At 34.6% G+C, this 13023-nt stretch overlaps 1 protein-coding gene across 1 annotated transcript in view; it reads right to left on the minus strand.

Moving 5' to 3' along the window:
- Positions 1-13023, minus strand: part of DNAJC10 (DnaJ heat shock protein family (Hsp40) member C10) — a 55526-nt gene that overhangs the window by 12498 nt on the left and 30005 nt on the right. The window contains exons 12-17 of the mRNA XM_003921795.4: positions 10655-10744; positions 9677-9790; positions 7329-7443; positions 3600-3727; positions 3214-3330; positions 127-228 (exon numbers count right to left, since the gene is read on the minus strand). Coding sequence (XP_003921844.1) covers positions 127-228; positions 3214-3330; positions 3600-3727; positions 7329-7443; positions 9677-9790; positions 10655-10744 — 666 coding nt within the window. The remainder of the gene's footprint in view (positions 1-126; positions 229-3213; positions 3331-3599; positions 3728-7328; positions 7444-9676; positions 9791-10654; positions 10745-13023) is intronic.

Raw genomic sequence — 13023 nt, forward strand, 5'->3', positions numbered from 1 at the left:
AATAAAAATCATTTTGTCAGAAAATAGATTTGGCATGAAAAAAATAAATCCTATTAAACAGTATGAAATAAGAATGTACATATAAACAGACAAATTTCTTGCCACACAGTCTATAATTTGAAATACCTCTATGAACTCCAAGATCTGTTCAGCAGAGTGATGTCCTTCATACTCATGAATGTTGGACTGGTTGAATACCACTGTTGTTGGATAAGCCTGAATGTTATACTGATAAGAAGGAGAATATAAATTAAAGATTTTATAGATTTCACCTATTTGTTACAAATTTATAACAAGTTTGCCTTTAACAACATTTTAAAAACCCACTGCTAAATTGCTGGTGACAATAATTTTAGTCTCATCGAATTTAGCAAAGAACTAATGGTGATGAATACTGATAAATACTGATGAATACCTGATCCTTATTTACAGCCGCTCCATTAGCCATGAAAACCACAGGCATCAAAACATTGAGAAACCAGCATGGGTAATTACACGAATGGTCCCTTTTTACTCTCCTGAACCAAGGTAAGAAGAGGCTATAACAAGGCTGTATCTCTAGCTTGAGTCTTTTTTTAAACCACAATAAATACTATTTCTAGAAATGGATGATGATCAGGAAACAGCAAGAATAAAGACACAAATAATTACGGGGTACATGATTATGTTTTAGGTTAAAGAATTATGAATCATGCTCTAGGAAGGTGATCACTTTTTATTCTTTCTTCAAGATAGCCTTTACAGTAGGAAATACTTAATTTCCTTCCGATAATTAAAATGGGCACCAGCCCAGGAAGTATCTCTCTAAAGCTTTTTTATGTTTTTAAAGTTATAAAGAAATCTGTGGATTTATTGTAGCTGAACTTTGCATTCTTAAAAGTTCTAAGTACTCATTAGCAAATTAGAATCTTAGACCAGGATTTAATTTTTTTTTTTTTGAGACGGAGTTTCGCTCTTGTTACCCAGGCTGGAGTGCAGTGGCGTGATCTCGGCTCACCGCAACCTCCGCCTCCTGGGTTCAAGCAATTCTCCTGCCTCAGCCTCCTGAGTAGCTTGGATTACAGGCATGTGCCACCATGCCCAGCTAATTTTTTGTATCTTTAGTAGAGACGGGGTTTCACCATGTTGACCAGGATGGTCTCGATCTCTTGACCTCATGATCCACCCGCCTCAGCCTCCCAAAGTGCTGGGATTACAGGCTTGAGCCACTGCGCCTGGCTAAAAATAATTTTCAAAAAAACAAAAGAAACATTTATAACAAAGCAATTATAGATAAAAATTAATAAGTGTTTACTATGTGTTGAGCACTATTTTGGCATTTAACATGTAGTTTCTCATTTATTCTTCAAAACAATTCTATTTTGTTGCTAAAATTATAAAACCCACTCTATAGATTAGGAAACTGATTTACTGAGAGGCTAAGTAACTTCAACCAATTGGTGAGTAGTGAATTCTTGCCTCTATTTCCAGGTACATCTGGTATCATAGTTTTAAACCCTTACACTGAACTGTAAACTATGTTTAATGAGCTAAGATTAAAAGTAGAAAAACTAAAGGAATTCAAATTAAGATAATTATTATCACATCAGTTTTGTATCTTTGGTTGGCATTTCTTTCAAAGTTACATAGAAGGCATTCAAAACCAAAGGCCTTATTTATTTCCTTTTATAAAAAGTTATTTAAATGAAATTTCTACCAGCATGTGCCACTGCTGCTGGCTTAAACTTCTATGAGGTTCTAAAAACATATGGCTTTCTTTTGTTTTCCTTCCTCTTCCCATTTCTTTTTTCCTTTTATCTTTCTCCATCTTTTTTTAAAAAACATTTTAGTTTTTATCAGTTATTTAAAACATTCACGAACGTAGAGAGCAACAAACTCTCGCATATTCACATAGGTACAATAATCACGGACTCATGACTACTTGTATTTCACTTACACTCCCTTTCTAGTCTACTCCCAAGATTATTTTAAAGCAAAATTCAGATGATCTGTCATTTCATCCACAAATATTTCAGTATATCTAAAATGTAAGGACTCTCCTCCATACAACCACAATATCATTTTTGTTGTCAAAAATTAACAACAGTTACCTGAAATCATCAGATATCTTGTCAGTGTTCACATTTCCCCAGTTATCTCTTTCTTTGCACTTGATTTGTTTAAATTGCATCCAAAGTCTAAACGTTGTATCTGACTGATAGTCTTCCAAGTCTATTTACTGTCTCCTCCACTACATACAATGTATTTAGCCAATAAATGGTGTTTGTCCTGTAAAGTTCTCCACATACTAGGATGTGCAGATTTCATACCCATGGTGTCACTTAATATGCTCCTCTGTCATTCAATTTCTTATAGAGTAATAGATCTGGAGATAGATCTACTATAGGCTTTTTTTTTCTTTTGCCAAGAATATTTCATAGGTGATATTATATACTTTCATTCTACAGTATATAATTTCTAGTTCTTTTTGCAACTGAGAAGCAAATATTTACCTGAGAAAATATTTTCATTTAAACAAAGATTTCACAAGACTTGTTAACTGTTTTAATTTCCTTCCAGCAAATATACTTAGAAGTATACGGAAAGCCAAAGAAAAAAAACTATAAAATGTCAAAAATATTAAAGAAATATAAAGATCTTGGCCGGGCGCAGTGGCTCACGCCTGTAATCTCAGCACTTTGGGAGGCCGAGGTGGGTGGATCACGAGGTCGAGAGATCGAGACCATCCTGGTCAACATGGTGAAACCCCATCTCTACTAAAAATACAAAAAATTAGCTGGGCATGGTGGCGTGTGCCTGTAATCCCAGCTACTCGGGAGGCTGAGGCAGGAGAATTGCCTGGACCCAGGAGGCGGAGGTCGCGGTGAGCCGAGATCGCGCCATCGCGCCATTGCACTCCAGCCTGGGTAACAAAAGTGAAACTCTGTCTTAAAAAAAAAAAGATCTTAAATAATTAGAAAATCATATAAGCATTTCATTAAGTTAATGAAAATAGTTGCTTGAGTTTATAAGATTTTATTTACATTCAATCCACTGATTAGCTATTTATGGTTTAATCCAATCATATTTGATATCATTTTCTAAAAAAATTATTTGTTTAAATAATTTGTTACTACTCTAAACAGATGTATTATTTCTTACTTTATTGTTTAACATTAAACAGCCAAAAGGTCTCCATTTAAAAAAATTAGAATTTTTGATACTTCGCCTTACCATGTTACAGAGTCCCTCATGAACTGTACAATCTAGTGTACCAAACTTAAGCTGACCATAAAGAAGATTTGATGCTCTTCGTAACTCTGGTAGTAAAGCTCGACATGGTGGACACCACTACGAAAGAAAAAGTATTTGTAAGCACCGAGCCAAATGACACAAAGAAAAAGAACACCCCAACATTTCTGCAACAAGTAATACACTAAGTAACACAAACTGTATTAGTGGTAAATCTTCCTTGGATTTTAGAAGCAATATGCAATGGTGGCCATAATAGAATGACATAGTTCTAGTAAGAATAATTCCTAATTATTTAGAAAATGTCTTTTTGCCATAATAAGAGAAAATCTGAAAATGTTAGAATTTGACAGATAAAAATAACTTACAGGGGCAAAGAAATCAACAAGCCATGGTTCTTTGTCATTGGCAGGAAAATTTTGAGGTCCAAGTGTGGTAACATGAGAATTCACACTTTCTTTGGCAAAGGCAAGTATATCATATAGAATCTTCTTTCCTTTCAAAGGGAATAAGAGAAATTAAAATCCAAATTTTGCTTTTTGTAGGCACAGAAACATTTCAAAGTTTTTTATACTCAAAATATTAATATAAATTATAAACAAATTGATTTTGGTCAGGTTTTAGTGTTCTATTTACTATACAGGGCCTTGCTCTGATAGGAGTACCCTTTTCTTGCAAACTTTTCTGTTTCTTGGACTAGTTAAAAATGTCAAAATCTTTTTGAGATGTTCTCTTATCTTCAGAAGTAGAATAATGACTTTTTAAAATAGTGTTCTTTAAATTATTTATGCTTACCTCAGCAATTACTGTGGCCTAACTCCTAAATCTTTTTCTATAACCTTGACTTCTCTCAATAAATTCAAAACCCTATTGCCAACTGCCCAGTAAAAAATTGTACTTGCATATCACGTAAACTCATCAAACCCAAAACAGCATTCGCTGCATAATGGCATTTCAGTCAATGGTGGACCACATATGTGATGGGGTTTCATAAGATTATAATTCCTACTGCTGAAAAATTCCTACTGCTCAGTGATGGTGTTGCTCTTGTAACTTTGTAGTGTAACACATTACCCCTTTTCTATGTTTAGATAGATTTAGATACACAAACTCTTATCACTGTATTACAGTTGCTTAGGGTATTCAGAATATTGTAACGCAATGTATAGATTTGTAGCCTAGGAGTAACAGGCTATACTGTATAGCCTAGATGTGTAGTGGACTATACCATCTAGTTTTTTAAAGTACACTCTCTAATGTTTGCACAACAATGAAATCACGTAACGACACATTTCTTAGAACCCATCTCTGTTGTTAAGTGACGCATGATTTATATATATTCAAATTAAAGCTGAGTTATTTTCCTCTAAACCTGCTCCTTTTCTCACCATCCTTATCTTGGCAATAACATAGTTACCCACAAGGTGCCTAAATATAATTCCTCAGAGTGATCTTTGACTTCTTTCTCTGCCCTGTATCATAGTAATTCTATCAATTCCATCTCTTACCATTTCCAACCCATTGCTACTGCCTGAACTCAGTCTGGCCTACTGCAACAACCTAGCTAGTGCTGCTTCAGCCAGCCTTCCTTAACTAATCCATTTTCTACATTGCTACCACAGTCCACTTACACTGAATGGTATAATCACTCAATTGCAATTTTGTCAAGTCAGAAACATAGGTATTATTCTTGACTCACTCTCTCTTGACCTCCCACATCTCAACAGTCGCCAAATAATACTGATTTTGCATTCTTGGTCTTTTACAGATCTACTTCTCTTCATCCCTGTTACTGTCAGAGGAGCTGGCTACCATATTGTGAGCAGCTCTACAAAGGCCCACATGATGAGGAACGGAGGGCTCTGCTAACAGTCAGTGAGGAACTTAGGCCTCCTGCCGTATGAGACCTCCTGACCATTGCAGAAGTCAGCTTTGGAACTGGACCCTGTAGCCAGTCTAGCCTTCAGATGACCATAGTGCTTGCATATTTTGAATGCAACCTCATGAGAAAATCTGTGTCCAGAACTATCCAGCTAAACTGTTCTCAGATTCCTGACCACCAAAAACTGTGAATTAATAAACGCTTGTTTCAAACCACTGAGTTTTGGGGTAACTTACTACTAAGCAATCGATAATAAACACTCCCTACTTCAAACATTTTTAAAGACTTGTCCATTTACTTGTCTGTTTTCCCCAATAGTCCACAATGTTCTTTGGATTAGAGATTACTAGGTATAGTTTACATTTTTTCCTATTCATCTGTATTGTATCTGGTCCATGTAGATGCTCAATAACTATTTAATCCAAAGAAACAACATAAGTTCTATTACAAAGTTAGTAAGAGCACATAAAAGGAAGTGCTTGGAGATTCACAATGTATTTCCCAGGGAAGAAGCTGCTTTAAATTTTGAAGGGCAATTTGGAGTTTGCTAAATATTCTGTGGAACAGGAAGGAGTGATTACAATGCAGGAGGAAAAATCTGTGTAAAGGCACAGAGGACTGAAAGAACATGGCATTCTCAAGGATCCAAAGGTGCTGCAGCTAAGACTATCTGGAGGGGCTGTGGTGGGAATTAAGACTGGAAAAATTGGCAGAGCCAGACTGTGAACATACCCCATTCATTTAACAAACATTTCCTGAGTTGTTACTATGTGCCAGGCACCATTCTAGGTGTTGGATACAGAGCAGTGAGCAAAACAGACAAGATCATTGCTTCTATAATAAGGAATCTGAAACCAGGAAAGTCAAGGCAGAAAAGTGACACAAGAATGGGTAATAACTGCAAACAAAACAAGGAATCAATTGTAAGGAACAAAGGCTAGGTAATAAGCAATCTTCTCGGATGATAATATTATAATAGATGGAGATGATGGGCCTGAAACAAAGCAGCAGAGAAGAGGGAGGTCTAAGAACTATTTCAGAGGTAAAACAAGAATATAATTCCATTATTAAAACATAGTCATTTCTAGTCCTTTCAGTGTATGGCATCATTTAGTGGCTGTAAACCTAGGTTTTGGAGTCTGACAAAAAATCTACCCTGGCTAGTTTCTAGATGTGTGTCATAGGGCAAGTTACTTAACCTTTCTGAGTCTCCATTTTTTTCTTTCACTGGGTTGTTGTAAAGACAAAAATGAATTACGTATGTAAGGCCTTTGGCAGAATATCTGACTTGTAGAAAGCAGTGAATAAACAGTAGTTACTGTTTGGGTTATCTTGCCAAGCCTTTGCTCACAAAGTTCCTCCAGCCTAGAGGTCTCATTTCTTTTTCCCCTATAGCTGCTTGAGGAAATTGAGCACTTTATGCTCAATTCAAATACACTTCTTGACCTCTACTATGCAGAAGTCTATTTGAACTTGTAGTTAATGCATAATGACCATTAAAATATTTTTTATGTTTTCTTATGGATCTCCTTCCTCTGGTCCCTACTACACTATTTTAAACTTGTTGAAGGAGTTCATGTCTTGCAAATTTGTATCCTCAACATTGAAAGCAGTGCTAGGTGCCAATGGGCATTTCATCAGTACCTGTTATTCATTTAACTGTATGATATTTGGTAGTTTGTTTCTTATGCTACATGTGACCTCTTTTAGGACAAGGACTCTGTTGTAGTCCAAACTCTTGGAATTGAGACTGTACTCACATGAATGCAGAGCTAAAGTCCCAAATTAGCTGAAATATAATTATAAATGCAAGAATGATAACAAGACAGTTAATGGAGAAGTCTGGAAGTCTAGTGGGGGAAAAATCTAAAAAAATGTCTGGAAATTGGCTATAATGACTGAGATGCTACACACGGCAAGCCTGAATATAAACTGTAGGTGTTGCTTACTTTTGCTAACAAGCAGGACTTAAATTTTTCACTAGCTTGACTTATCACCAAGAACCCTGATCAAAATACTGAATAAAGAAAAGGCATTTGTGTTAAAAAGAAAAATAAAGAGAAATGACTATATATATTTCAAAATATCAGTCCTCATATTTACTGAGAAAAGTTATTTACAATAAGCATGTCCATACAAAATAAGTTTAAAAACACAATTAGAAAACTTCTATTTGAAAATGAAGCTAAATTTTAAACATTTTTTCCATTCTTACCATGATGAATTTCATATTCTTTGGTTCCTTGTCCTTTAAATACTGCTAGAGATGGCTGAAAAACATACAGTTTACTACAGATGTCTGGTGCAGAGGAACAGTCAAACCTGCCAACCTAAAGGAGAAAAAGAAGCTCAAATTTGACAAAAACATAGCCTTACCATTCAATTTGTAAATATTCATGATAATCCAAAAATTGCATTGCCCTAATGACACAGTTTTTAAATAGAAATGAATAGGCTATGAAAATAAGAGACAGAAACAATTCATTTACATTAATACTAAGATTCAATTTAGTTAAAAAATGCTTCCTATAGAGTTAAAAAAAAAAAACAACCTGAGGAAATGTCCAGGAAAATATAAAGTTATTCCAGAAATCTACTTTCTGAGGACGTAGAGAATGTTTACATAATCTTGAGATAGAGGAGAGATCACTTCCAGAAGCAGAAATAACGGAGAAAAAGGTTGATGTTTTCAAACAGTATGAAAAACAAGTGTAAATAAAACAGCCAAATGATAAACCAAGCAAAAAAATTTGAGGCATTTAAGACAGAGGATCCATTAACAAACAAGATGGGCTGGGCGTGGTGTCTCATGCCTGTAATCCCAGCACTTTGGGAGTCCAAGGCAGGTGGATCACCTGAGATCAGGAGTTCGAGACCAACCTGACCAGTATGGTGAAACCCCATCTCTACTGCAAATACAAAAATTAGTTGGGCATAGTGGTGTGTGCCTGTAGTCCCAGCTACTTACTTGGGAGGCTGAGGCAGGAGAATTGCTTGAACCTGGGAGGTGGAGGTTGCAGTGAGCCAAGATTGCACCACTACACCCCAGAAAAAAAAGAAAAAGAAAAAAAAGAATAAGATGGACAAGCATCCCATCAGGAAAAAGAAAATAGGCCACAGATATAAAGAGAAAATTAACTAGAGAACAATTATGATTTGTTAATAATCATGAAAAAGATTCCCCCCCCCCCACCCCGCCCCAACTAGTAGAAAGCAATTAAATCAAAGTGAATATTGTTAACATATCACTTGTGGCCTATTGGAATTGTGAAGATTATGAAGAATGATAGTACCATGGTGGGCACAGCATGGAGAAATGGCCAATAATGTGCTGTCAGTGAGATTATAAACTGATAAAAACTTTCTGGAGGACTCTAGTAATGAGAACAAAAACCACTGAAGAAAACATAGCCTTGAAAATTTCCCATATGGCCAAGTGCGGTGGTTCACACCTGTAATCCCAGCACTTTGAGAGGCTGAGGTGGGCGGATCACTGGAGGTAAGGAGTTTGAGACCAGCCTGGCCAACATGGAGAAACCCAGTCTCTATTAAAAGCACAGAAATTAGCTGGGCTTGATGGCATGAGCCTGTAGTCCCAGCTACTCAGTAAGGAATCAATGGAACCCAGAATCGCTTGAACCTGGGAGGCAGAGGTTGCAGTGGGTCAAGATCACGCCACTGTACTCCAGCCTGGGTGACAGAATGGGACTCTTTTCTCAAAAAAAAAAAAAAAAAAAGAAAAGAAAAGAAAAGAAAAGAAAAGAAAATTGCTCATACTAAGGATAAGTTCTGCATCATTTGATATAAAAAATAATGGGAATGACAAAAAATCAATGAGAGGATTTGCTCAACAATTACGGTATAACCATACAGTAAGCCACTATGTAGCCTTTCGGGAATAATGAGGATATACATGGATACAGGGCTTTGACATCCATATAAATATGTATGTATTTTTACAGGCCCATGAAAGAGTTTATGATACTGTTGAATGACCAAAGTTAAAAAGAAGTACACAGTGAATCCATTTTGATTAAAACATATACATATAAATTTTACATGTGTATGTCTATTTAAATGGCCATACAATATGATGTGCACACATACACATATGCCCATATATGCATATAGAAATTCACAAAATGTTTAAATAGTTATTGAGTAAATACTTAGCAGGGATGAACAGTCTTAAGAATATGGATTATTTTTTAGATAATTATTTTTGTACTTATTTATTCTGATTTTTAAACAATGAACAAGAAATACTTATATAAATAAGAATTTTAAAAAGGGAAAGATAATCTCCTATAGTATGCATTCCAGAAAAATTGTATGATACAGGTTTATCAAATGCCAAAATAAATGAAAATTAATCACTTTCAGATTACATATAAACTTTTAGTAAAAACGGGGAAAAAGAAAGCACAAACCAAGACCAAAGGTACTTATAGGCCTCTAATAATTTCAAATAAGAGTTTTTATGTTATTTAAAATCTAATTATACATATTAAATTAACAAGAAAGTACATCAGCAGAAGGCTAGGCAGAATACATTTTTCTTACTTGAATATGATCATTTTTAAGTAGAGTTTTTAGTTTTTTCAACTCAGGATCATTTGAATTTTCATTTTTTCCAAATTGAAAAAATAAGAGCCACCGATGATGAGCCAAACGATCCTTAAAAGTGATAAAGAAAAGGAAATGTCAGAGGTGGGAAATTCTAAGGGTTCTAATCTTTACTTCTATGACTTGAAGTTAATTTTAGCTCCCCTACCCATTATTTCAAAATACTGTCTAAACTTCAGACCCACTTATTTTCTAATTTTGTAATTTACTTAGAATAATGCTACATAAAATCAATAAATACTACAGGAAGGTTGGTCACTAAATTATAAAATCTCAAAGTAGATGACTGCTAAAAACAAACACACGATTTTAACAGCATATAGCTAAAAAGTTGGGTGGTAAAGTTGCCAGCTTTTTCAGGCTCAACACGTAAGATTTGGTAGTGATACAGACTTCAAAAGGTCTGTGGCTAGGAAGTATTTAGGTTTGTGCAAAAGTAACTGCAGTTTTTGCTATTTAAAAGTAATGCCATTAAATAGCAAAAACCGCAGTTACTTTTGCATCAACCTAATAGGGAAAACAAAACAAAACAAAACTGATTTCACTACAATATTTGTCAGCATTCTATTCATAAACTGAATACTTCTTCTTAGTAATCAATATAGTCTGTTCTGTAAGCAAGAACAAAAAGTTACAAATTAGATCCAAAGTTGCTGTGATTAAAATTTTGCCTTTTCTGATGTTCCTTTTGAAGCCCACTTTCAGGACTGGGTAGGTTTTCCACAACTACAGGACCATCCTGAATTAGCAACACCAGAACTCCAATTAGAATTTAACCTACCACTGACTAATACATAATCCTTTGAAACTGCTACTTTCAATTCTCTCTAGACATAAATAAATGCTGATTTTAAAACGTTAAGACTTGAAATGTTACTAACATTTAGTGCTACTTATTATTAATAAAAATATTACCTCTAGTGTGTTTGCTGAAAGTAGTTCAAAATCTGGAAGATTACGTATTACTTCCAAATATATTTCTTTAGCATCCAATGAGTTAAGAAACTAGAAAAAGAAAATCACACTGTAATCTTTTTGAATAAATATTCATTATATTTGATATCTTTCATTTTCAATTTCCAGTGTAGTATTTTTAGGAAAACAACTATAGAAGGTAGAAGGTAAACAGTTTTTCAAACAATTCCAAATGTCCTTTTTTTTAAAGTATATTTTGGCAATTATCAAAAATATTATATAACTAGGCTGTTTCTTAAATAGTAATATACAATAAATTCCATTATAAGGTGTTGCATTAACTGGAATTTTTAATTAACTATGCTATGTATTCTATAGAAATCCTCACAATAATCTTGAGTGACCTCTCAATCATCAAGAAAAACCACATTATGTTTGGCTTAATTTTAATGCTAACCATATTTTACAGAATGCCAATGCTTTACACATTCACTTAAGAATTTTTATAACACAAAAATAATAGATGATTGAAGACACTTCATACCCCAACCAATAATTAAGATTAATTAAGAGGAACTTATAACTGGAAAATTGAAATGGATCTTACTGTTCATTACAGATGTTTTCACCTAAAAACCAAACCACTCAGGAATTCTTAAGTAAAATATAATGATAAAGATCTTATCTTAAACTTGGTTTAGGGCCAAGTCTCTTATTTAAAACACAAATGAGTATAGCAGGCCTTTCTAAAAATCTCCTTTATTTCTGTCAATATTTTATCTTCAGCATAGTTTCTTTCTCATAGAACTCTCCCTGCTGGTCTGATTCTCTCAGTGAAGCAGTCATTACTATTAAGAATGCAGCAATGGTTACAACAAGAAACGTATATGAAAGTTGACAAAGTTTAATACATGTCTTTAATTATGAACCATCTGTGTTTAACAGTTTATTACCTGAAAGATCTAAAATTCATTAAAAACGTGCATGAACAGTCATGGAATCCATAGCTTAATCATGCTAAACATAAGAACAAACATGGCTAAAAACAATAGGTACAACATAAGAATAAAAACTCAGACTTTGTTTTTCTAAGTTTGTTTTCTTAAAACTTTAAAAAAAAATTTATAAGCCGGGCGCAGTGGCTCAAGCCTGTAATCCCAGCACTTTGGGAGGCCGAGGCGGGTGGATCACGAGGTCGAGAGATTGAGACCATCCTGGTCAACATGGTGAAACCCCGTCTCTACTAAAAATACAAAAAATTAGCTGGGCATGGTGGCACGTGCCTGTAATCCCAGCTACTCAGGAGGCTGAGGCAGGAGAATTGCCTGAACCCAGGAGGTGGAGGTTGCGTTGAGCCGAGATTGCGCCATTGCACTCCAGCCTGGGTAACAAGAGTGAAACTCCACCTCAAAAAAAAAAAAAAAAAATTTATAGCATAAACATTCTTAGGGGTTGACGTAAAATAATTCCTGCTACCAAAGAGCTTAAAATGCCAAAACAAATGTTTCATGTCTCAGTTCTACAGCTTATTCACTTCAGTCCTATTCACTATTAAGACTTTACTAAAAATATGCCTATTACACAGCCTATATAAACTTGTAATGATTAACCTACTAAAACCTCATTATAAACCTGTTTCTGTTAGAGGAGAATTTGTTAGTTACACCTATTAAGGATTGTTGTCTTATCCAGCCTCTGAATTTCACCTACCCGATGTATTTAGCTGGTATATCGTTTTATATTTTTTAAAACCTGAATGCTTTTAGGAGGGACAAGTAGTGTTTAATTCACCAGTCCCTGTTATATTTCTGGAGACATTCATTTCTGTTTCCTGTCTCAGACAGCCTTGACTTTGCAATTTTCTATCATGAAGCCCAGAGATTATAATACTAAAGGCAAGAGACTCTATTAATTGTTGGCCAGGGTGTGGGCAATCCTTGTGGAATGATGACAAAGAATAAACTAGCACATCTTTTCTAGAGGGCAACCTGGCAATACGGAATTGAGTTTAAAATTGCCACAGCACTCCCATTCTAAACAGGTAACTGAAGAAGTGCACGAGGATAAATATACATGATTGCTCATTATACCACTGCTTATAATCTTGAGAAAGTAGAAACACATAACAAGAAGGAACTGATTAAACGAAGTATGTCACATCTAGTCAGTGATTCACCATTTAGGGATTTTTAATTATTTCAAGGATAATGTATACATATTTATAAAATATTTTTAAATAACAAAATATTTTCCTAATACAGAGAGATTACAAAAATAGAATCTACTATATAATCCTATTTATGAAAAATTACCTGTCTGTATCCATTTTACATGCATGAACACATTTTAAACATTGAGCCATAGATTTT

This window comes from Saimiri boliviensis, chromosome 5 (genome assembly GCF_048565385.1).
Source record: "Saimiri boliviensis isolate mSaiBol1 chromosome 5, mSaiBol1.pri, whole genome shotgun sequence".
Classification (NCBI taxonomy): domain Eukaryota; kingdom Metazoa; phylum Chordata; class Mammalia; order Primates; family Cebidae; genus Saimiri; species Saimiri boliviensis.